The sequence below is a fragment of the Myxocyprinus asiaticus genome, chromosome 38 (assembly GCF_019703515.2).
Source record: "Myxocyprinus asiaticus isolate MX2 ecotype Aquarium Trade chromosome 38, UBuf_Myxa_2, whole genome shotgun sequence".
NCBI classification, from domain to species: Eukaryota; Metazoa; Chordata; class Actinopteri; order Cypriniformes; family Catostomidae; genus Myxocyprinus; species Myxocyprinus asiaticus.
Genome location: NC_059381.1, coordinates 32,992,350 through 33,018,289, shown reverse-complemented (window position 1 = coordinate 33,018,289; position 25,940 = coordinate 32,992,350). Strand labels below are relative to the sequence as shown.

General features: G+C 39.3%; 1 protein-coding gene across 3 annotated transcripts in view; it reads right to left on the bottom strand.

Moving 5' to 3' along the window:
- Positions 1-14,267: 14,267 nt before the first annotated feature.
- fgf1b (fibroblast growth factor 1b) overlaps positions 14,268-25,940 on the bottom strand; it is a 93,239-nt gene continuing 81,566 nt past the window's right edge. For 2 of the 3 annotated variants that reach the window (XM_051678364.1, XM_051678365.1), the window contains 2 exons: positions 16,327-16,430; positions 14,268-16,116 (listed from right to left, as the gene is read on the bottom strand). In XM_051678364.1, the coding sequence (XP_051534324.1) occupies positions 15,913-16,116; positions 16,327-16,430 (308 nt within the window). In that variant the 3' untranslated portion in view covers positions 14,268-15,912. Of the gene's footprint in view, positions 16,117-16,326; positions 16,431-16,820; positions 20,389-25,940 lie in introns of those variants that run through there. The other variant, XM_051678363.1, reaches the window with a different exon arrangement.

The window sequence follows — 25,940 nt, the reverse complement described above, 5'->3', positions numbered from 1 at the left end:
TGCTCTTCACTTTGTCTCACCAGGGGTGATGGTCGGACTTGCGTTTATTGTCGAAGGAATGAGCGTTACACCGAGGCCTGTACTCTGGAGCGGGATCGATTTGGAGGTGGAGGGTCCGTCATAATCTGGGGCGGTGTGTCACAGCATCATCAGACTGAGGTTGTTGTCATTGCAGGCAATCTCAACGCTGTGCGTTACAGGGAAGACATCCTCCTCCCTCATGTGGTACCCTTCCTGCAGGCTCATCCTGATATGACCCTCCAGCATGACAATGCCACCAGCCATACTGCTCGTTCTGTGCGTGATTACCTGCAAGACAGGAATGTCAGTGTTCTGCCATGGCCAATGAAGAGCCCGGATCTCAATCCCATTGAGCACGTCTGGGACCTGTTGAAACGGAGGGTGAGGGCTAGGGCCATTCCCCCCAGAAATGTCCAGGAACTTGCAAGTGCTTTGGTGGAAGAGTGGGGTAACATCTCACAGCAAGAACTGGCAAATCTGGTGCAGTCCATGAGGAGAGATGCACTGCAGTACTTAATGCAGCTGGTGGCCACACCAGATACTGACTGTTACTTTTGATTTTGGCCCCCCTCCCTTTGTTCAGGGACAGATTATTCAATTTCTTTTAGTCACATGTCTGTGAAATTTGTTCAGTTTATGTCTTAGTTGTTGAATCTTTTTATGTTCATACAAATATTTACACATGTTAAGCTTGCTGAAAATAAAAGCAGTTCAAAGTGAGAGGATGTTTCTTTTTTTGCTTAATTTATGACCTAGTCCCAGACATATTCTTGACAGGTTTCATGAGATTCATCTTTTAATGTAATTTTTTAGGTTTGAGGGACTTCATTGCTTGCGCCACATCGTGCATCCTCACTAATGTAAAACACCTTTTTAATGTAAATTTAATGTATTTTATGTTAAAATAATCTCAAGCCTTTCTCTTCCTCTACTTGTAATCCATCTCACAGCCTCTCCTGTCTTCCTGCAAGAGTTAGGGGCTGATAAGGGTGATGTCATACCTCCGCTTCCTGGGGATATGAGTAACTGTATACACTGTGCTGAGGGGCACGTTGGGGAAACCTTGCCAGAGCGCAAGTGCTCTGAACACACACACATAAACAAGCCCATGAACGACGTGTCCACCTCCATTACAAAACTTTGTAGAACATTTGTTCACACTTGTAACTCATCTTGTTTTTTACCCAAATATTTTGGTGAAAATATGTTTCTTACTTGCTTTTTGTGAGCTTATTGAGACATGATTGAGGTGTTTAGATGTTTTGCTATTAATATGTGATTATGGAGTATATGAGTATCTGATAGTATTTGTAGATATTTGTGCACAGTGTTGGGTAAGTTACTCAAAAATGTTATCCACTTCAAATTACTAATTACCTCTCTAAAAATGTAATGTGATTACTTTGCTGATTACTTAATCAGAAAGTAATCAGAAAGTAATCACGTTACTAAACACATTTCCTTTTAAGTAGGGATGTCCCGATAAAATTTTTTTGAAAAAGAGTACGAGTACTGATAATTTTATTTAGTACTCACCGATACAGAGTCCGATACCAGGAGCTCTGACGTAATGATGGCAGCTCACCAGTCCGGAAAAGCCAGTCGCTACGTGAAAAGTGATTATTAAACTGCAAAATGATACTATTTAAATAAATAAATATGAAGTCTGTATATGATTAACGCTAAAAAGAGAATTAGCGCTCTGCCTGCTGTCATCTGCTACAAACAGTGCATGCGATAGAGCTGTAATTGGCTCATAATAGAGCTCATAATAGTGTTTTTCATGTATGAGCCAAAAATCTCTTAAAGGTATGAGCAAGTTTGTGTTTTTATGTCAGCACAACAACAGCTCCACACATTCACAAGCACTCGCATTTAAAATACTGTACGTGCAAACTATTTATTTATCTCATTAAATTGCAGCTTTTTCTGTTAAATAATCTCACTAGGACATGACGTGATTTTTATTTGTGTGCTGAATGTTTACTTAATGACATTCGTACGTCAGATGGTATCAGAGCATTTTTTCGAGTACGAGTACATGAGCGTGGTATCGGACCCGATCCGATACCATGTATCGGGACATCACTGCTTTTAAGTTACTTTCTAAAATAATTTTCACAAAAGTTTTTTGTGTTTTTGCTCAACAAATTCAAAATAATGTCTATAAATCCTCCTTGTTCATTGCCCCACACCCTTCAGCTGACACAGAAACAGACATACATATGAACAAATTAATTCATATTTTTAATGCATTATACATGAATAATATTTAAAACAATATGTGTAACCCGAATAATGTACTTAACAGTAATTACCTTAATTAAAAGTAAGTACCTGTAATCTGAAAACAAGAATTTAAAATGTAATTTGGTAACTATATTACTAATTATTTTGTTCACACTGAAGTCCACACTGAAAATCAGGAACTCAAATTTTAAATTTAAACCTGGAAATCAACATAAAATTTTAGGATTTGTAATTTGTAATGGAAAACTATAACTGTGTTAAATTACAAACATACAAAATAGGAGTCCCCCTGGTGTTCAGCTTCCTTTTGCAGTCTTGGGCAGCACAACATATGGCTTTGGAGGCCCCTAGCAGTCTGAGGCCCCACTAGAGCAACTGCTAACACAATTCTCTGGTTCATGTCTGGAGATTCATAAAAGGAGATACTGAACAGAAAACAATTCCATTTGTCACTGTTAAATGAAAACCTATGCCCTTTTAAGAGTGTAAACCGATATTTCCCCATTTTCTGGTAGGGAAATTTGAGTCTACATGTATCTGTCAGCAGGTTGTTCTGTGCCGAGTGTCTCTTTCCTGTAAAAGATTATAGTCTTGGAGGATTGCTATGTAGGTTTAAAAGGTCAGGATGTGGTCCATCTTGTAATTTACACCATGAAAAAACAGGGAATGTAACTCAAGACAGAAAAAGAGCAGAATGTCAGTAACGCACAACGTTAATTGCGTCAGACAAATAGTGCTGACTTCTGTAAATCAGGCACATTCTATAATAAGCTCATTTTTTATATGTATATAGAAATGAGGTCTTTCCACTGAAAAGAATGGCAATAGCTGTCTAAATCAGACTGAACTCAGAATCAGAATCAGAATGAGCTTTATTGCCAAGTATGCTTACACAAACAAGGAATTTGTCATTGTGAATTTGGTGACTGTATCGAAATGTCAGCTGCTGAAATCAGTAAGTGCTTACCGAAATTTTAACCACTGCCCACAGTGGCCAAAACTGGAAGTGTTGTTGAACGTAGGGGCACATGTGAGCTCAAATGTCCACAGAGTGGTACCAAAAGCGAGTTGTAAAGTTGTTTTTAGTTGTAAAGTATGTAATACAGTCAACAGGAATGCATATTTTATTAACACTGCCCCCTAACCCAAACCCCAACCCTCAACCTAACCATCAATGGAGTAAAAGTGTACTACTAGAGGTAAAATGCAATCTCTGAATCATGCCCATCATTGATTATGTGAATGCAATTACTTCCTGGTTTCCATTGGAACAAGAACCTGTGTCTCAGAGGCTTCTCGCACAACACACTGTCAGTCACGACACAGGAAAAGGTAAAAATGCCTGAAATAATGCAAATATGATTGATGTAACTCGACAGAATGAGGTTGATGTCAGTGTACTGGAACATTCGGTAGCAACATGTCGAGTTCCTGTGTGATCATGTTGGTCTAAATTCCTGTACTTTCATTGCATGTACAGAATTTAATGAAGAACTTACTACTCAACCATTGATGAAGTACATTCTTTAAATATGCAGGTGTGTAAATATCTTCTCGGACATGCTACATCTGAAATGTTGCCATTGTCCTGTTCTTTGACCTATGACGTACTAACAACATCTCGGGTATTGTTAAAGTATAATTTAACCACAAGAAACAACCTTCTTGGTTCCTATAGCCAGTCTTGGGTCAATAACTTATGAAATGTAACCAGGTACTGATTTTTATTTCTCCTAAGGAATTTAAGGAGAAACATCTAAGGCAAAGTTGATACATAACACAACAGAGATCTCCATGAAGTCCCTTGTGCTTTGAAAGAGCAACATCTGAGCAATTCAAATGTCCTCTGGGTTTCCCTCTTGGGAATATCTTGGTGTGATTTAAAGAGTGAATGGACAGAAATGTTCTGCTCCTCACAAACTTTCACCCACATCCTTTCAATTCCACATGCATACAAAGACGCAGGCAAGCAGTGATGTGTGATCGCGTCTCCACTGGCAGGGCCCCAAACGCTGCTGTTCTTCTCTAGTCTACCGTGGCACTGCTCCTTTCACCAGATCGAAAGGGACCTCTGATTAGAAATCCGGCTCCGCTGCTGAATCCTCTGTCATCCCCTCGCTGCAGAGTCCGACAGAAAGACGAAAGTTAACAGAACTGAACACAAGGACAAAGCAAACATTTAGTTTGGTGCAGAGTTTTTTTCAGTCGTCTGGGTTTATTGGGTTCTATCTGATGATTTGGGGTCTGTCTTTACAATGTAGGGTCACTATATAGGGCAGTGCTGCCTTACAAGCATTTTTTTTGTTTCCCCTTTTTTCCCCAATTTAGAATGCCCAATTCCCAATGTGCTCTAGGTCCCCATTGTGGCGTAGTGACTCACCTCAATCCAGGTGGTGGAGGACGAATCTCAGTTGCCTCTGCGTCTGAGACCGTCAACCCACGCATCTTATCACATGGCTTGTTGAGCGCGTTACCGCGGAGACATTGCAGGCTTCACGCTATTCTCTGCGGCATCCACGCACAACTTACCACGCACCCCACCGAGAGCGAGAACCACACATTATAGCGACCACAAGGAGGTTACCCCACGTGACTCTACCCTCCCTAACAACAGGGCCAATCTGGTTGCTTAGGAGACCTGGCTGGAGTCACTCAGCACACCCTAGATTCGAACTCACGACTCCAGGGGTGGTAGTCAGCGTCTTTACTTGCTGAGCTACCCAGGCCCCCCACTTTGCAAGGATTTTAAAAACAATTAGCCATTGAAAATTAAATTTACGGACGACTATACCACACATCAGACAAATAATGATAAGGAGGATACCGGGGCAGCTCAGCTCATCTGGAGCTGTATGTCCACAACACTCACACACTTCCAGACAGGAAACAACACGTCTCCCCTGATGACTCCTTAAAGAGCTCTGCCAGAATATGATCAGTAAGCTTGAAAATCCCTTCTAACCACCTCTCACCTCACCCACTGCAGCCCTATGGCACCTTTATTACACGCTCAAAAGCCTGTCTTACCACACATTATAATGGCAACAACACCTGCACATTTAATGACCGACCCATTACTGTAACTGCACAGATGACTGATGCATTAGCATACACATTGTTAATAGTTTTCCACGCTGCTTCTGCGATTTCGCTGTGTGCTGGAACTTTTGCTATAGTATTGTACTATTTTAGTACTAAATTGAAATTCAGTATGGTAGCACTAGTTGCAATTAGTGATTTTTTCTCTTGGATTAATTTCTTCTGCTTGTACTATTCTTATTTGTAAGTCGCTTTGGATAAAAGCATCTTCTAAATGGATAAATTAGGGTTGTTTATTTAATGTCTCAGTGTGATTAATTATATAAGAAATAACGTGTTTAAAAATTAACGCAATTAATCATACCCCCAGACTGTAACAAGGAATTTCCCTACCAACTGATAAATTCAAGCTTGAAGTACTCATCTTTTTACAAGTCCCATTCAGCAGGGCGCAGAAAGTGCAACTCCAGCTGTATAGGCAACAGACCACACTTACTAACAGCAAAAAGCACAAGATGGAAACTTGTTCTTGCATTCAAACACAACTGGATGAAGCTCAGCTCTGAAGGTAGCATTCTTAAGATGTGTTTTCCTAAGTTTCAAACAACGTTTAATTTGACACAGTGTCCTAAAAATGCTGTGTTTATGGCACGACACAACCAAAGTGAGACGCTCCAAAAGTGTCTGTCTGATGCATGTATGCATAGATGTATCCTTAGAAAAGCACTTAGTATATATATATACTATTTTATTACTTAAATATAATTATTTATAATTATTTAATTATATTTTTGGCAAATATTGATATGTGCGATTTTTTGTGATTAATTTGTTTAATTAATCTTCATATTATGTCATTAATTCGATACAAAATTTTAATTGATTGACAGCCCTAAAATAAATGTAAGTTTAAATTATAATGTATAATATTAAGCATAAGAAAAAGAAAAAAAGTCGGCACACCACAGCTCCAAAAAATAGAATCTATTTTTGGAACAGTGGTGTGCTGACTTTTTTCTATTTCAAATGTAATTTAAAGGTGCACTCATTTTCCTCATTAAAAAAATTTAACTCCTAAAGACATGAATTGTAATTTTGCAATATATGAAGGAAATCATGACCGCTCACATTAAAATGAAGACTCCAGTCATATCATTAACCTTATAAAAGCTGTTTTATTCTACATGGAGAGCGTCCGCACATGGGGGCTGCCATATTAGGATCACATGACCAGCCGAATACTACTCGCTTAATCTCAGTAACCGTCCTGTTATTTGACACTTTCACTCAAATAAGTAATAAATGGCTGACTGTGAATACTATATTTCTAAAATGGCATCTAAAACTGAAAACTATTGATTTTAAATGATGCTGCATCCAAACCACTAGGTGTCAGTGTAAGTCCAAGATAATACAAAGACAAAAGTTACTGAGTGCACCTTTAATGTACAAAGCAATAATAATATAATCAGAAAATAATAAGCTGGGCCTGGGTAGCTCAGGGAGTATTGAAGCGGACTACCACCCCTGGAGTCGCGCGTTTGAATCCAGGGCATGCTGAGTGACTCCAGTCAGGTTTCCTAAGCATCCAAATTGGCCCGGTTGCTAGGGAGGGTAGAGTCACATGGGGTCACCTCCTCGTGGTCGCTATAATGTGTGGTTCTCGCTCTCGGTGGGGCGCGTGGTGAGTTGTGCGTTGATGCCGCGGAGAATAGCGTGGGCCTCCACACACGCTTCATCTCTGCAGTAACGTGCTCAACAAGTCAAGTGATAAGATGTGCGGATTGACAGTCTCAGACGCGGAAGGCAACTGAGATTCGTCCTCCACCACCCGGACTGAGGCGAGTCACCACACCACCACGTGGACTTAGAGCGCATTGGGAATTGGGCATTCCAAATTGGGGAGAAAAGGAGAGAGAGAAAATAAAAAGAGAAAAAAAGAAAATAATAAGCTGTCTACATTCGAACTAAGATGGACCCTCATAAGTGACTGTTTTGAAACGCTTTACATAGGTATCAACAACATAAGCAGTAGTCATAGGAGACACGACTCACAATTGTTTTCAATAGAGGTTAGCTTTAGCGTGTTGCTAAGCTATCAATGTGACACTGGCTGTCTCGTTTGGAAGGCTGCATGCTAGGTAGGACGCGTCTTTTGAAGGCTGCGGTAGGGAAGGGAGCGTCCTCCTTTAAACATGTCTCGTTAAACGAGACGGCCTTCGTAGGACAAATGGAAACGGAACGTAACATGGTTGCTATGACAGCACGCCACTCTTTAACAAGTGCGAGCACTTTGAGTGAGAAGGGAACAAAGTCCCTTTAGAAGGGAATGCATGAGGTAAAATTTTGGAGAGTTATAATGATGTAGACAGAAAAGAAAATAGATTTTACAGGTGTAGTTTTAGTCTAACATTTTATTTTAATTATATATTAATATAATTATACATATTATATACTCTGCACCCATCTACTGAGGTACTTCAACTTGGGAATTAACATTACTTGCGTTTGAACATCATATTTACGGGCAAGTTGGCGTTATTTTTTTTAGACATTTCCGTTGAAGCAAAGAATTGTGGGTTATGAGTGCCCACGAAGGATACACCTCATGCATCCTCCGAATTCCCGTGAAAGCAGGTCGCATTTGAAGGCTGCATTCGAAGTGTCCTACTCGCTTTCATTAAACAAGACAGCCTCGATGACGTATGCAGCCGAGAAATGCGACCTCCGGAGGATGCATCCTTCCAAACGAGACACAGCCACTGTAATTCACCTTTTTCCTGAATGCTGTAGTGTTCCACAATTCATAACGGAAGATTGTTTTCCAGTCTCCAGTGTTTTCACTTGCATCAGCGTGCATGTTTAGCGTATTCAATTTGTAAAAATTGCCAAATAAAAAAAATATGTGGCTTTATAGTGCCGATACTTTACAGATTCATGATGACCATCTTTTGACAGTGCCTCACCTGAGTGGGTAGATAACATGAAGTGATGGCCTGAGCCCTGAGGTGTTGATATTATTAACTACTTTGAGTTATTATGACAACCAACAATGGCACAAGTTGAGCCTGAACTCTTTATTTACTCCAACTTACAATGTTGTTCTCCATCTGGACAGGGCACAAACTTGATGCAAATTTCCCACTAATAATTTTCACATGCAAACTTGCAGTAAATTGTCCATTGTTGAAAAAGGTTTGCTGGAGGTTCACCACTACCAGCGAAGAGCTGCAAACACCTGGTATTAAGATGGGTTTTGGGTAATACATTTGAAACGGGACGATGCTAAAGACAGATGTAAACGGGGTCCAAAACTAACTACATTCGATAGTTCGGTAGTTCAAGTGAAAATGCATGTGAACAGATTGGGCTCGTAGTGTAATCGCTCATTCGTTCAAATGCATTCGAACAGCAGTGAAGTACCGCCTACTCACCTGTCAATCAACCAATGTGTCAAAACAAGAGTTTAAATTTTGTTGATTACGTTCAGCTTTAAAAGGAAATAACTGTCCGATTGGAAAATGTGAAAAAGTGAATACATGTACATGCACAAGGACTTTATGAAACTGAAAATGTCACCTTCTGTTGTCATGCCCTGTATGCATTTAGGTTTCTCTTTTTATATATATATATATATATATATATATATATATGTGTGTGTGTGTGTGTGTGTGTGTGTGTGTGTTAACTTATTACATCATTTCTCGATTTCTTTTCAATCATAGCTTCTCACATGCTTCTATCCTCCCAGGAAGCATCCGATTATCTCTCCTAAAATTGGTGCTTTGGTCAACAGGGACTTTTTGGTCGGGGGAGTGCTTATGCGACTACATTTGAGACATTCCATCCACAGGAAGTTTCTCTGTCTGTTCCACTCCCACATGGAGACAATGGCCACTTCAAAAGGGTCTATTTGTTTGGACATTCCTGTGAATAAGGTAATAATTGCAGGAGCTCTCCTGCTCTTTCACAAGAGAGGATGCAACTCAAAAAAAGATGCAATGAAAGAAAGACAAAAATGGAAATGAGTGTGTGTATGTGTGTGTGTGTGTGTGTGTGTGTGTGTGTGTGTGTGTGTGTGTGTGTGTGTGTGTGATACAGATATTAGTGAGTGTGTATCTGGCAACATTGACAACGTAAAGGGAAGGAGATGTCTGGGTCATACTTGGTATGCAAGGCATTCACCATAAATAGGGCCACGACTCAGTGCTACTTGTTTGTTTTTAGACTGAGGCTATTTTAATTCCAATGGGATTCTATCTAGAGAATGACTGGAAAGGGAAAAAGGAAGTGTTGATGGAAGTTAAACCAACAACATCCAGAGGCCACAGTCTTTTTTTAATGGATGACGGGCCCACGGATGTGCTATTATGTCGAAAAAAGGTGGGTGTGACTGTTAAATGCTGCAATGAGCTTTTTCCATGAGGACATTGACATAATTTCATCCTCTCTGGTATGCAATAGCTTCACAGATTTTTGTGATAAATAGTATTGTGCTCCAAATAATAAAGATTGACTTTTGAAGAAATATTTTGGGAAGTACTGTCATATGGCAACTCTGTACCTTGATGGAAAATGAATCATTATCATTTATCCTTCAGAGTTGGTCTTAAAAGCTGAGCTCATCCTTACTTTTTGTGCCCATTTCAGAGAATAAAGATGAAAGATTATTTGAACAAATGAAGCATAATCATAATCATGTTTCTTATGCATAAATGCAGTTATAATACTATAATCACCTCTAGATAAATAAATAACTGCAATAATATAATTAATGCCACCATCTACAAACATTCCCAATGAGTTCCTAATTCCATTGTGGTACTTTGTGATTTGTGACCACATGGCAAAGTTAATATTTTCTTTATATTTATAAATATTGTTTTGTGCAACCTCTGCACTCACTCATGAACCCCCTGGAGTTCCCTCACAATCCCCAAAGGGTTCGCAAACCCCCGTTTGGGAAACCCTGGTCTGGAGAATGTTTCCACACAGTACAAATCTATGGTTTTGAAAACTAGAAGGCCTGGATCCTACTAAGCTGTTCTTTGAGGCCCTACCGCAAGCATGCAAGGCATACCGTAAAGAAATTCTCCATTCTGTCAGTGGACTGAACAACTTACCACTCTCTATCCCCCCACCCAACCTCATAGTTTTTGCAGCCACTCGGGACGTTGCAAAGTGCTTGAGCAGATGGAAAGCAGTCTTTAATTACAGTGGAATCAGCTGACCGACATGCATCCCCTCTTTCCGTCCTGGATGGACAGAGGTAGCAGAACAACGAGGTAGAAAAGTGAAGGCGTACACACAAACACAAACAGAAGTGCACACATATTCACACAAAACAACAAAGTCATCAATAAACTTTCCAGTTAGTAGGGAGGGGAACTTACTGATTAATGATTGGTTCCAGTTTCGATTCCACTTGATGATATCAGTTCTTTATGTAAGAGCGAGTGTGTATTATTAGCTTCTGTACCACTAGTGGCACCAAATGCAATTGCAAAAATAATGATTGTTTCCAAATAGGTTTCCCCCAAACACTCCCCCGTTTTATATTGACTGGACAAAAAGATAGTCCCACCCCAAACTTAAGCCATTGGTTGACCCAGTGTTGTTGTGATGCGCTAGTTTTAGGGAATGCAAGATGGAGGTCCCCCTTGAGCGTTTCGCCATCCTGTATGGGACGTCTTCATTTCGGCCAAAATATGGGACAGTTGGTAACCCCAGCTAGTTGGGATGTTCAAAAAAAAATTTTTTTGATAGCACCGCAAAGCCACATTGTTTACACTTTCCAGAGAAATCAACGTAGGAATGTATTACTAATAGTTTTCTTTGCAATCAAGCTGAGATACGAGACATTGAAAAAAATAATCATCTTAAACTTAGGGTGTGTTCACACTTGTAGTTCAGTTCTCTTGGTCCTCTTGGTCCGGACCAAAAAAGAAAATGATACATTTAGTCCTGGTTCGCTTAGCGTTCACACTGGCATTTTTAACACCGAACCTAAAGATACGAAACAAAAGGCATCAGAAAAAAGTCACAACCTGATTGGACAGCTTTTATGATGTATATTTTTTCAACAGAACTTGCCGAACATCTAAAACAATGCTGGCTGCTGGGCGAAATGCGCTCATTAGATTTATATATGTATAAATGGTGGTATTTTTACCAGCTGAGAACAAACGAAGAGCTAATAAAACGTAAGGAGTCAAAACTGTGCCAGGAATTCCTCCGTTGCACACACAAACGAAGATATGCTGCAAGGACGGCTGATGGCGGTTCCGATGCCTGTACTGAACTGTAATGGGCAACATAGCTCCTATGATGAGAAGAACCAGGTATGCTTGAGGTCAGTATTAGGCAAATTTCTTCCTGTCTTTGGTCCATGTTGCGTTCATATATCAATCGAACCGCACCAGAGTTTGTTTGGAAGCAGGCCGAGACCCACTATTCAGGCGGTCTCAGTCCGCTTGTTTGGTGCGCACCAAGGTTCGGATGGCAGCGTTCACACCTGTTCAAATTGCACTAACAAAACAATCGCACCAGAGTTCGTTTTAATCTAACCAAACCTGCCAAGTATGAACACACCCTTAAACTTACTTTTGAGGAAGCATCCCCCTTCAATGATATGTCCTATAAGCTAAACAAAAATACTAAACAAACACATGAACAATTATCGGTGTGAGACACAATGAAATTAGTCGCTTTCCAAGTCAGTGAAGAACAGCTCTGACCAATTTAGCGAGTGAGTGACACATTGGACTGATTCAAACTCATGTAAGTCTTTTAGGACGATTCAGAGCATAAGAGTTCGGCCACACCCACACTGTTCCATTTTCATTTGAAAACTCAGTTTTAAGTTTCCTAACATCATCATTTTCCAAAGTAATCCACGTTTTTCCTGAATGCGGAACTGCTCTATGATTCAGAATGGAAGCCTGTTTTCCTTTTCCAGTCTTGAGTGTTTTCACTCACATCGGCGTATGTTTTTAGCGGATAATGTGATGTTTAGCGTATTAAATTTGTAAAAAATTGGCAATTAAAAAAACATGTGACTCCTATAGTGCCGATACTTTACAGAGTTGCGATGACCATCTTTTGACAGTGCCTCACCCATCAAAGTTTAAGTGGGTAGGTGACATGAAGTCATTCCCTGTTGAGCCTGAACTCATTTTTAATCCAACTAACACTTAAAATGGTTGTTGTCCTCCATCTGGGTTGCTCGTTTTGGCAGTTTTTACATTAATTCTTATGGAGGCAGGAACCAGAAAACAGTCCAGTGGCAATCAGAATCATCATGGTGCTGCACAGTGGTTGGTCAGGAAAACTGGAAAAAGCATGCGTGGATGAGAGGCGTAAAAGCTCTACTCTCACCGATTTAACAAGAGAGTGACTCATTGGACTGAACCGATTTAAACTCATGTGAGTCTTTCCAACTAATTTTTCATAAAGAACCAGCTCATAAGAGTTATTAATTCGCAAATTAGACAACACTATAGTCGCACTATAGCCTATATTTAGTGTTCAGTCCGGATCGGCAGAAGAATGCAGAAATTCAAGAACCGTTGATGGAACCAAACATCATGAAAATCACTCATTTCCAATATATATATATATATATATATATATATATATATATGTATGTATATATATATATGTATGTATATAAGGAACCAGCTTTGAATAAGAAGAGTTTGAAGACTCCTCAAGTGTGTGTGTGTGTGTGTGTGTGTGTGTGTGTGTGTGCGTGCGTGTGCGTGCGCTTGAGCTAGTGAAGGAGTGTTTGTACAATTTATGGAGGATTTGTCTTCCGCTCTGACAGGGGTCTGTCAAAGTGCTTTATAATGCTGGTATCTTGGCTGCAGTTGCGCTGAGGGAGTCCCAGAGGAAGTTGATGCTTGTTCAGTTTACAGTGAATGGCTCCCTTCCTGCTCTGACCGTGGCCTCAAAGACTGGAGGCCAGGGTGCAGCGCTGGGTGGGTGTGTGTGTGTGTGTGTGTGTGTGTGTGTGTGTGTGTGTGTGTGTGTGTGTGTGTGTGCTTGAGTTCTCCCGTGTGCTTGTGTGGTTGGATATGCAATCGTACATCTGTTTGTTTGATGTGTTCGTGTTTTTGTGTGTTTGTCGTTAAACCCCACAGATTTGCACAATTAAAACAGTTCTGCATTTTTCTTCGCTGCCAGTTGCTTTTCTATTTAACAGTTTACAGAAAGGGGTCTCATTTCCTACTATTACTGCTGCAATTGGCCATTTATTTTAGTTGTCTTTCCACACCTCCTCACCTTTATATGAGCAAAGTATTCAGCCCACCATCTGCATTACTGCCTATTATATACCATATATCAAAATAATTAAGGCCGTTACAATGAAACTCTTACCATAAAATATCACTAATATATTATGAGGTTTTTTTTCTGGAGTGCTGCAATATTCTACCAAAGTCAGCTGAAAAGAGTCTAATTACATACATTACTGCCATCTGCTGGAGAAAGAGCAAGCTGTGTGGAGCTGCAGGCATTGCTTCAAAAAGGGGCGGGAGCTCAAAACCTCCATTAAAGATATAGGGAGCCCTTTATCTAACCCTTTCCCTATTCTCAGGTGAATGGAAGTGACAGCCCCTTTAGGAGATGGCACAATCCCCTTTTGGAGTAACTACGCCTCCTTCTGGATTAACCCCGCCCCCATTTGGAGGTCTTCGTTCCGCAGTTATACTTACTTGAGCTGTGTTACTCTCCAAACAAATATAGAGTGCAACAGAGCCTGACCACTATTTTCAGCTGAATGTGTTCCAGAAGTATTTTTCCCATTCTTTTTTTCCACAGGCTTTTCATAAAATCCTTCATAAAAGAGTTGTAAGCCATTATACCATGAATCACAGCATCACAACTTTGATTTGAAGCAAAAAATTATTTGAAAATCAGACAAAAAGACAAGACTGTGTACATAACATCTTTAATGAGGGAATGAACTACAATCCTATGAAGCATTGCAAATGACGTAATCGAATTAAAAATGCTGGAAAAATATATAACAATTGATTTTAGTATAGATTTACTCAGTTTACTCAGAATGGTGTCAAAAACAAAAACATCCAGTGAGTGGCAGTTCTACGGATGGAAATGCCTTGTTGATGAGAGAGGTCAACAGAGAATGGCCAGACTGGTTCAAACTGACAAAGTCTACAGTAACTCAGATAACCACTCTGTACAATCGTGGTGAGAAGAATATAATCTCAGAATGCTATTTTGAGATGCGGGTTGGCGCTGTTTTGGTGGCACGAGGGGGACCCACACAATATTAGGCAGGTGGTTTTAATGTTGTGGCTGATCGGTATATATTTGAGGGTGTAGGAAGACTGACTTGATTGCGTCATTCACAGTGTGTCAAGCGAGTTGGAGGTTGCTGCTGGACAGACTTTGTTGGCCACGGTTCTCTGATTGGTGGATTTCTCTTCAGGATTATGGGCAGTGTAGTTTTTCACCAGGAATTACGCTATTAAACACGATTTTAAAACAATGAAGTTGAAATAACACAGACGGCTTCAACAAAGGCATATATTATCGATGAACAACCTCGCAGCTAACAGTAGGTCTGTCTTTAAAGGTTTATAAGTTATCGTTGAAAATCAATTCATCTATGAAAAAAATTTATGGGATTTTTACTTCTGGAACCAGACTGTTGCGCTCTATTGTCAGGCAACATCAAAGGTATGCCACTGAAATTAAATGTATTAGCATGCAGTGCTAATGCAGCAAATGTGGATGCTTACATGCAAGGAAGAGTGCAATATCTATTTCGCATTCAAATAATTCAATTAAAGATTTATCAAAAATGTACCTATTGAATCAAAGGAATTACAGGCTTTTAAGTTGTTTTAACTTACATAGACCTTCTGCGACAAAATGCCCCTACATGCTCTAAATCAGAGTTCGTCTTCACCGAGATTACAACATTTGCACTTTTACCATACGAGAGAGAGCGTAGTGGTCAAATAGCGTGTTACCACAGTAAGTCACCATTTGCGGATACCATACAAAAGAATGGGGAGAGCCGTAAACTAACACCTACCTGACGCAAAATTGTCCGCGTCTACTCTTATGAAACAACAGTTTTATCGTAGTAAACTCCACACATAATTCATATAGTTGAGTTTTATTGCCTTTTATTAAGTGTTAAATGATTACAATGTTGTTGTTATTATAATTGAATAAATGATTTTAATGTTTATTAAATGTTTATTAAAGTAGTTTATTAAAATATCACAGTATTTTCACAATGAAGCCACAGGCCACAATAGATATATTTCAGTTCTCACGAAAATCCTAAATAGACATTTGGGCAAACTGTGTTATACAGTGTATACAGTATATTTACATAAGAGAGGACTAGACATTACTTTTCTTAAGATAGTTCTGTATTAAAGGTTCATGTGGTATGAATACAGTCTTTCTTTTTATTCATATACAGGCAAAACACAGAAAATAAATACATAAAAATAAATAAAATATAGACATATTTTAAATATAGGCAGTATATTATGGCTATCAAAGCATTGTTTTCTCCTCATATTGCATCATGTAGTGTATGATACAGCTCAAACGTTATTGTATGCTGCCATCCACTGGAATTGGCAGGAAGTAGATTGCATTTTGGCCTTTGTGTGTTTTGGAGCCATTCTTCATTCGCCCGTTCTTCTTGACCCCAACATACCAGTCTCCGTTCTCCTGGTACCTCTGTGAACGGTACGTGTTGTAGTGGTTCTCCTCTATGTTCTCAATAAAGTAACACTCCTCATTCAACATGGCCTGAAACATAAGCATTGCATGTTATAAAGTCATTTACAACCAAATTTTAATGAATCACAGTTCATTTTGCTTGCACTTGGGTCTTTTGATCACTGTCTTTACAATTCTAGCTTCCTTTACTCCATCCATTGGAAGTGAAATACCCATTTCATGTGAATACTTTTTCATTTGATACATTTATTGAAATAACATTAGAATACCAAAACTTACAGTCCCATATAGTTTTCCGCATTTGTCCATGGCCAGGTATAGTTCAGTCTCATGACCCCTGATGGCCACCACTCCTGCCTTGACTGCTTTCACCTTCAGAAGAGCTGCATTACAAGTTATTGAACATAAAATAAGAAAAACAATTTATGAAAACAGTATTCCATCTGCTTGTCAAAGAAGGCTATTGGTTAGTCCAATTACACAAATGAGTGTTTTCTCCAGCAGTGGTTTCAGTGTTTCTATACTTCCTGCTACAGGGGCATGTTGTCACTAAAGGTCATCTTGAGTTCAATGAACTGGGCAATAACGGTGAAAATGTTTGATAGCTTTTTTGTCTTTTAAAAATACAAATATTCCATGTAGTCTCTCAGTCACTAAGAGGTCATAAAAATACATGCACAACAATTATACAAAAATAAGACAATGTAATTAGCTTTAGATTAAGTATAGCCTAGAATAGTCACTTTGCATTATAGTGTGTCTTTAATACTGACTGTAAACGTCGTTATCTTGACGACTCGCGTCCACAGTCCCGTTAGGTTGGATCCGGAGATGGTATCCTCCATTCTTACTGTAGAGTTTTTGGAGAGGATTATTTTTAGGATCTTTCTGATCGATAGTCATCTGTCCGAATGTGAAAACGGTGATATCCCCCTCGGTCATTGTGCAGAGTGCTACTGTGGGATGCGCTGTGAACATGAACACCCCCTGAGACTGTAATGGAATAGTCCACTGCCACTGGGCGGTAATCGCACTCAACTAGCACTTATAACGAGCAAGTGTCATTTAACCTCCTTCACGCCGTCTTATTATAACCGGCAAAAGGGATTCTGGTATTTTTGTAAACATAATTATATTGTCAGGTGCATAAGAAGCATTTTACAAATAATATATTTAGGAAAAAAATCAGTCATATCATTCTGCTCAGTTTTATTCTGTTATATTAATACGATCATGTTATCATAGATAATGTCATATTTCAGACATATCTAGATATATACTTAAAAACCATAACTACTACACTATGAAAACGCAGAAAAGTGTTCCAAGTGTTCTGATTGGCTGAACAAAGAATGTGTCCGCGGCCCGCGGTCAATTTTGTTTTCCTGCTGTTAACAGTCTAGTGCTGTTTCTGAGACCGGTGAGATATCTCAGGACACTTAATTCAGGAATATGTTTCAGGGAGAAGGAACATTTTCTGCATACCATCCATTTAAAAAAAAAAAAAAAAAAAAAAAAAAAAAATGGCTTACAGCACCTTTAACTAGTATGAAATTAACTATTTTTTCCCCCCAGGCATTACTGGTAAAGTGGGACACTTAATTTACTGTATTTATTTATTTCTCAAAAACAAGCTAGACAGGGAACTTGACTTGAATATTGTTTACTGTATGTATTTATTTTGTTTGCAACATAATATTGCATAAAGATTAAAATATCCAAATATCCAAATATTAAAACTTAAATTAAAAAAATTCAAGTTGCTAATTTTCCTTAAAAAAAAAAAACCCATAAAGATGAAAAATTTGAAATGTTCAAATGATGTACCATTCTCGGGCCGCTATTAAAAGAAGCGGTGTCAAGTTATAACTCTAAAGAGGAGAAGCTCTCTGTCATTCAGCTGCTGCCTCACGTTCTTTCACCCATCTGTGCTATTTTTATTTGTTGGTGTATGAAAACATGATGGAATGATATTTGAAACTGGATGTGGATGTGTCTTCGGCATATTTTAGAGTGGATTATATGTTCGGCTCATATCATACCAGTCATAATACAATTCAAGCTCTGCAAAGGAACTGTTATTGAATGATGGGGCAGTTCAAAACACTTGAACGTGATCGCAATAACGTGAGTAAACAGTTTCATTCATGAATATTTCAAATGTCATGACTGTTTGATAGTTTATGTTGCTGACTCCCTGTTAACACCGGGCACGTCCACTGACCCAACGCAACAGCTTGAGGCTGTCTATACTGGGCGCATTGTCACAAACTTTCTAAACCCTTTATTTGTGTTGTTGGCAGTAGTAGTGCCACGGGACATCTGTTTACTGTTGACGCAACACGCCGCACCGCAACGGATGCTGCCATTGCGCCTCTCATGTCTGGTGTAGACAGGGTGTGAGTGTTAACAGTTGTGCTTGAGATGAACAGTTTAATATATTCAGATGCAATGTGTTTGATGTGCGTTATGTGTAACCCCTAAAATTTAGTTTTATAATGTTGTGGAGCTTGTTCATTCTCTTCAGATTGAGTTTCAAAAATGCCTGAAATCGAGGGGCTGCAGCACGTTGTTAGCCTATTAGAACAGTGGGCATTTACGTTGAAGATTTAAGGAGGCGCTTATGCCAAAACAGAGCGTTTCAGAAGGAGGGCCAAAGACAGGGTGGAAAATGATCATATATTACTATATTCTTACTGTTTTACTCCAAAAATCATTACTAACATTATCAGTGGACCTCAGGGAAGATAATAAAACTATATATATATATAAAAAAAAGAGCATTTCATGACCACTTTAAATAAAAATAAAAAATTGTAAACAGGGAAACATTTCCTCTGAAAAAGATAAACACAGTTTAGTCTTTTAATATATTATAATTTTGCTCGCGGCTCAAAGATTAAAGGAAACTCAGTAACTTTTGTCTTTGTGTCATCTTGGACTTACACTGACACCTAGCGGCTTGGTTGCAGCATCATGTAGGATCAATAGTTTTCAGTTTTAGATGCCATTGTAGAAATTTAGTATTCACAGTCAGCCATGATTACTTTAATCAATGAGTGAAAGTGTCAAATAACAGGACGGTTACTGAGATTAAGCGAGCTGAATTCAGCTGGTAATGTGATCCTAACATGGCAGTCCCCATGTGCGGACCCTCTCCATGTAGAATAAAACAGCTTTTATAAGGTTACTGATATGACTGGAGTCTTTATTTTAATGTGAGTGCTCATAATTTCCTACATATATTGCAAAATTACAATTCATGTCTTCAGGAGTTAAACCTTATTAATGAGGAAAAAATTGTGCACCTTTAATACAAAACTTAAGAAAGAATATGCCTATTCACAACACAAAGGTCCAGGTGCTCAACTAAAACAAATAATCAAAAAGGGAAACATTCACACACAAGGATCTCAGCCAGACACATCCCAAGTGGTTTGAGAGGCTAGAGTTCTGAAACCAAGTGAGAACAAACACTACAAGAATGTGTTCGGCCTACACCAAGCCCAGTTTCCAAGCAGCCCTAGCAGCACGGATGTATTGTATTTATAGGAAATAGAGCCCTGGTGCCAGACAGCTCCCTGAAAACACCAAGCAAAGCAGCCAGTGTGAATGACGTCCCTCAGTTGGGTGCAAGTGGGGTATCATATTGCCCTATCTGAGCCAGCACTCTTGTTTATAGGTCTGGAACAAAGTTTGTGCCTTGCGTTTTTGAGTTCGGATATGTCCAGGCTTCTTCTCTTTCAGTGTCTCTCTAGAGTAAACCACAGCTGTGATTCCCAGTGTGTGAGCAGGCCTGTTTTCTTCTGATGAAGAATGACTCGTGTTACTGTACACATTCAGGGTAAAAAAAAAATTCAGACTTTAATTTATAGTGTCTGTCACTGGCTGGCTGATAAAGTACTGGCTGAGTGTACATTAGCTATACCTTAAATATAAGATAGAAAAGGTGTGTATCTAATCTGATCACATCAGTATGTCTGTTCACTGACTTCTGAGGTGTTCAAACATTTTGTCATATCCTGGAACTCCACTGGATGAGGTCAGGTCTCTGGAAGATTCTGACCTCAACTTGCCCAGACAGTGAACTGAGTAATCAGGGGTATAGTGTTCTTACAAGACTATATTTAGACCAATTGTTTTATATATTTATTTACACATCTGATTTCTGTGAACCTTTTAAATAGTAGTAAAAGTGTACTGAAAATCTAATGTATGTGCATTAAAAAATATTTTTATTTTCCAACATAACTATGTTTTCTCTGTGTCAATACAATTTGTCTTTGTGTATATGTCTTTTTAGAATAGTGTGACATTTCTGTACCACTAGCATCACTAAACAGATTTCCAGAACACTCCCCTCATTTGCCATTGATTGGACAAACAGATAGTCCCGCTCCAAACTCACGGGATTGGTTGAGTCAACAATGCCGTGTTGGGCTGGTTGGGATGCTCAAACAAACAGAGCAATGTTTTGATAGTGTCACTTAGACACAGTGTTAACAGTTTCCCTGATTCAGGGAATCAACCTTAAAATGTTTTACTTATAGTTTACGCTGCATATTAACCCTTATATGCATACTTCGGGTCTTTAGTGACCAGGGACATCATTCCACCTCTTTTACCTCATCCATTTTTTTGGAGTTATGTCCCTACGTCTTTAGTACTCCTCAAGCTTTCTCTTATGACTCATCTAAAAAAAACTTTTTTTAAAAAATTTTTATTCTAATTTTTAAAAGTGTATATAGGGTCTTTAGTGACCCCGATAAATGTAGTGTCGCAATATACATTTCCACTTCTATAAATTATATTTTTATGATTATTTCATATCTGTTGGAGTTTACTATCAGGATATCTGTTTCTTTGTTTATTACAAGACAAATGAGTGTGATATTTATACAAATTACTACTATATAATGTCGATTTTCTGTGCAGTGGTGGTGAATTATCAGTTTCCCATATGCGTGTACACATACATATATACATGTTGTTTGTTCCTCAGGGTGGCGCTGTTGTTTTAGTGATTGACTCGATGTACATTCGAGATTGATTTTTGACGAAGAAGCAACTTGGAAGTAAACTAGAGCAAGTGTAACACATGAACAGTATTATTTGGCTACTGTCATTTGGGTGCAGGGGCGGATTATGACTAGCAAGGACCCCGGGGCCAATTTTCTTTTAGGGCCCCCCGGTCTAAAGTTGAGATCTACGCAATCGATTTTCTTTGATGTAAGTCTATTTTAATACACGTTCTGTAATTTACAGTCAGATTAATTCAAACACACAGCACAGATGTGGTAAAGAAACCATTCAACAGAAACACGGTCACTGAACAGCCACTGTTCTTAAAGAGACAGTACCATTTTAACTTTTGTTATACATACATAATGTGAACTCAATGTAAATGCTACAAATGATGCAAACAAAATGCATATATTTACAGGGGCCATAATAAATTATGAAATATTTTAACTTCATCAAACACTTTAAATATTGATGAATTTAACAAACACTGTAGGCTCCTACAGTATCTATGCAAGGGTTTGGTGAAATTCGCCAGAGTTCAGGCATTTCTGGCTCACGCTGCTATATCTTTTCTAACTCATCTGAATGATGGGGTGCGTTCCGTTCAGAAGTGATCATCCCTACACCCTATGTCCTTCAAAGACTTTACCCTCCATTGTGAGAGCTTCAAATGGCTGAAAAGTGTGGGGCTCAAAAATAGTTTTTTGGGAAATTCTGTTTGGAATGATCCCAAGCCTGTCCAGTTCCCCGAGCCTGTCCAGTTCCCCGAATCTGTCCAGTTCCCCGAGCCTGACCAGTTCCCAGAGCCTGTTCAGTTCCCTGAGCTGGTCCAGTTCTCTGAGCCTGGTGAGTTTCCCGAGTCCATCCAGTTCCCAGAGCTTGTCTGGTTCCCAGAGCCTGTTCAGTTCTCGATATTCATTAAGCCTGTTCAGTGTCCAGCAGCCACCCACATCCAGTATGATCCCTGTCCAGTGGCCGTCATCCAGACTGCTGACCCCTTCCACAGCTACACCACTTAGTCTTCCGCGGCTCCGCCCCTGAGTCTTCCAAAGCTCCACCCCTGAGTCTTCCACGGCTCCGCCCCTGAGTCTTCCACAGCACCGCCCCCTGAGTCTTCCACGGCTCTGTCCTCTGAGCCTCCACCTACTGTGGCTCTGCCTGATCTGCTCTATCCTCCTTGGTCTCCTGGCCGTCCCCCTGATTTGCCCTGGCTTATTTGGTCCCCTGGCTGTTCGCCTGATCTGCCCTGGTCTCCTTGGTCTCCTGGCCATCCGCCCTGATCTGCCCTGACCTCCTTGGTCTTCTGGCCGTCCACCTGATCTGCTCTAGTCTCCTTGGTCTCCTGGCCATCTGCCTGATCTGCCCTGGCCTCCTTGGTCTCCTGGCCGTCCACCTGATCTTCTCTGGTCTCCTTGGTCTCCTGGCCATCCACCTGATCTGCCCTGGTCTCCTGACCGTCCGCTTGATCTGCCCTGGTCTCCTGACCATCCACCTGATCTGCCCTGGTCTCCTTGGTCTCCTGACCGTCCGCTTGATCTGTCCTGGTCTCCTGACCATCCATTTGATCTGCCCTGGTCTCCTGGGTCTCCTGAATGTCCGCCTGATCTGCCCTGGTCTCCTTGGTCTCCTGACCGTCTACCTGATCTGCCCTGGTATCTTGGTCTCCTGACCGTCCACCTGGTCTGCCTTGGTCTGCTTGGTCTCCTGGTTTATGTCGGTCTTCGGACTCCCCGTCCGCTCCGCCTTGGCCGCCTGGTTTGTCTTGCCCTCCGGTGGTCTCTCTGGTTTCACTTGTGGCCTTTAGCCCCTCTCATTTCCCCTGTGCTAATGTCCTGCTCCTCCCATGAACAATTTTTTTGGTGTTATGTTTAGGAGTGCCAGGAGTCGCTCCTTTAAGGGGGGGCTATGTAACACCTGAGACTTTTGCCCTAGCGGCCACCAGAGATAGCTAGGAGTTTATTGACTTTTAGTTTGAAGTTTTGTGTTTACCTTCTTGAGTCTCTGTTCCTGTTACCATTCATGGATGTAACATTTGTTCTGTTCCCGAGATAAATACTAATTTTGAAATATCAGTAACAATATAAACTTTATTGTTAATTTTATTTAATCAAAATCAGCAAAGATTTCACATAAAAAAAGATGAGTGTATCAAAATATGAAGGTAGATATTTTTATAAGGTCTTCTACTTCCAGAAGAGCATGGAAACTTTCACTAGGCGGTGTTATAAGATTAAAGAGTGGCTCAAAACATGTAATAAGAAATAGGATCATATCCTATAAGAGGGCTGGGGGCCCTCATAGTCACAGGGCCCTGTTGAGGGGGCATTGTATAATCTGTGGGGCCCACATATTTAAACATATACAAACATTTGTTTTCAAAGTTGATGGGCCGCGAAACCTTGCAGCTTTAATTTTGATAATATATTAATGCTGAACACACAAGAAAACAGTGGCAAATACAATGTCAGATCAGTCAAGCATTTGCTAGGATTCATGTTAATCACATTTACACTAATCATGCTTTATAAATACATTATAAATACATTAATAAACCCTTAAATAAGGTGAATAATTTGTGCACTTACATTTATTATTGTAACTGTGTACTAAACTGCTACCAAATGACTTTTGTATATTGTGAAGATATAAAGGTTTGGTAACACTTTACAATAAGGCTCTGTTTATTAACATTAATTAACAACATTAGTTAACATGAACTAACAATGAACAATTCTTTTACTGCATTTCTTAAAGTTAATTTCAACATATAGTAATACATTTTTTAAATATAAAGTTGAATTAGTTAACATTATTTAATGCACTATGAACTAACAATGAACAACTGTATTTTTTTATTCACTAACATTAACAAACATTAATAAATGCTATAAAAAATATGTTGTTAATTGTTTGTTCAGGATATCTAATACATTAACTAATGTTAACGAATGTAAACTTATTGTAAAGTTAACAAAGATTTATTCTCGACAATAAACTACTCCCAACTTTTCACTGAAAAATACAGTATATAACCCTAACACACAAAAGTAATTATGCATTACTTGGTCGCCATGCCCGTTTTTGGACAAAAGATGGCAGTATACTCCATATCAGAGGTGGAGATGATTAGCACGGACCAAATTTATTAGCAGAAAGATCAGTCTGTATGAAATGATAAGAGGCAGTTTTTATGATACTGAGACACAACTAATACCCAGAGGCAGGGGTATGACTGACTGATGATACCTATACTGTGGAATGTAAAGCATTTATGAACGTCTTAGCTTTGGGCCTTAGTAGAGTAAGTGCAACATGAGATTCCACGTTTTCTTTCTCTCTCACCCCATGTAATTTTACTATTTGTTTTTATTTAATTAAAGGAATAAGTTAAAGGGATAGTTCACCCTACAATTTTTATTCTGTCATAACTTACCCTCATGCCATCCCAGATGTGTATGACTTTCTTTCTTCTGCTGAAAACAAACAAAGATTTTTTTAGAAGAATATTTCAGCTCTGTAGGTCCATACAATGCAAGTGAATGGTGGTCAGAAATTTGAAGCTCTAAAAAGCAAATAAAGGCAGCATAAAAGTAATCCAAACAACTCCAGTGGTTAAATCCATATCTTCAGAAGTGATATGATAGGTGTGGATTAGAAACAGATCAATATTTAAGTCCTTTTTACTCTAAATCGCCACTTTCACTTTCATATTTTTTCTTGTGTTTTTGGCGATTCACGTTCTTTGGGCAGGGAGGAAAATGTATCATGAAAAACTTTGAAAGGACTTGAATATTTATCTGTTTCTCAGCACACCTATCATATCGCTTCTTAAGATATATATTAAACCACTGGAGTTGTATGAATTACTTCTATGCTGCCTTTATGTGCTTTTTGGAGCTTCAAAGTTCTGGCCACCATTCACTTGCATTGTATGGACCTACAGAGCTGAAATATTCTTCTAAAAATCTTTGTTTGTGTTCAACGGAAGAAAGAAAGTCATATACTTCTGAGATGGCATGAAAGTGAGTAAATAATGAGAGAATTTTCATTTTTGGGTGAACTATCCCTTTAATTCCTAATAATTCTGTGTGGAAAAATTCAAGAATGTTCTGTCCTTGTCATACAACATTGCTTTAGACCAGTGGTTCTCAACCCTGTTCTTGGAGGTCCCCCCCCCCCCAACACTACATATCTCCTTTATCAAACACTCCTGATTCAACTCCAAGTGATAAGGCAACTCATGAGACTCCAAGACCTGAACTGGGTGTGTCAGGGAAATGTGCAGTGTTGGAACAGGAAACAGGTTTGTGAAACGCAGCTTTAGACAAATCCTTGAAATTGCAGATGCCCTCTTTTTTTGTGCAATTTCACCATGCAATTTTATCTTTTGGTTCCTCTGCAACTATAGCAGCCTAAAACTAAACTTCCTCAGGGGCAGGAGCAATACTATATCTGTTCTGCTTTCAGTTGTCATAAATACCTGCTCTTTTCATTCTCATCATCGTCAACGGCTGCAGCGATGCTGACAGGTTTGACAAGATTCTGACAGAAATGTAGGCTGTTAACAACAAAAGTGGAACGAACCTTAGAGCAAAGTGGAAACATAAATTATTTCAGGTTGCAAGTATAACCCATGGTTGAGTTTATGTCTGAGTCAGTGTGTGCTGGAAATACACTCTCATTAACTTTCTGGTCCAATATTTCTGAACAGACCTAGACGTTTTGTAAGACAACAAGCCAGGTGCATCTAAATTCATCTGTGCTCTTAAATACTTGGTTTATAGACTACTTAGTGTGCATGACAAAATTATTCTTTTTAGGGTCACTATAAGCAGCCCAAGATTACTGATAAATTGGTGAATTGGTTA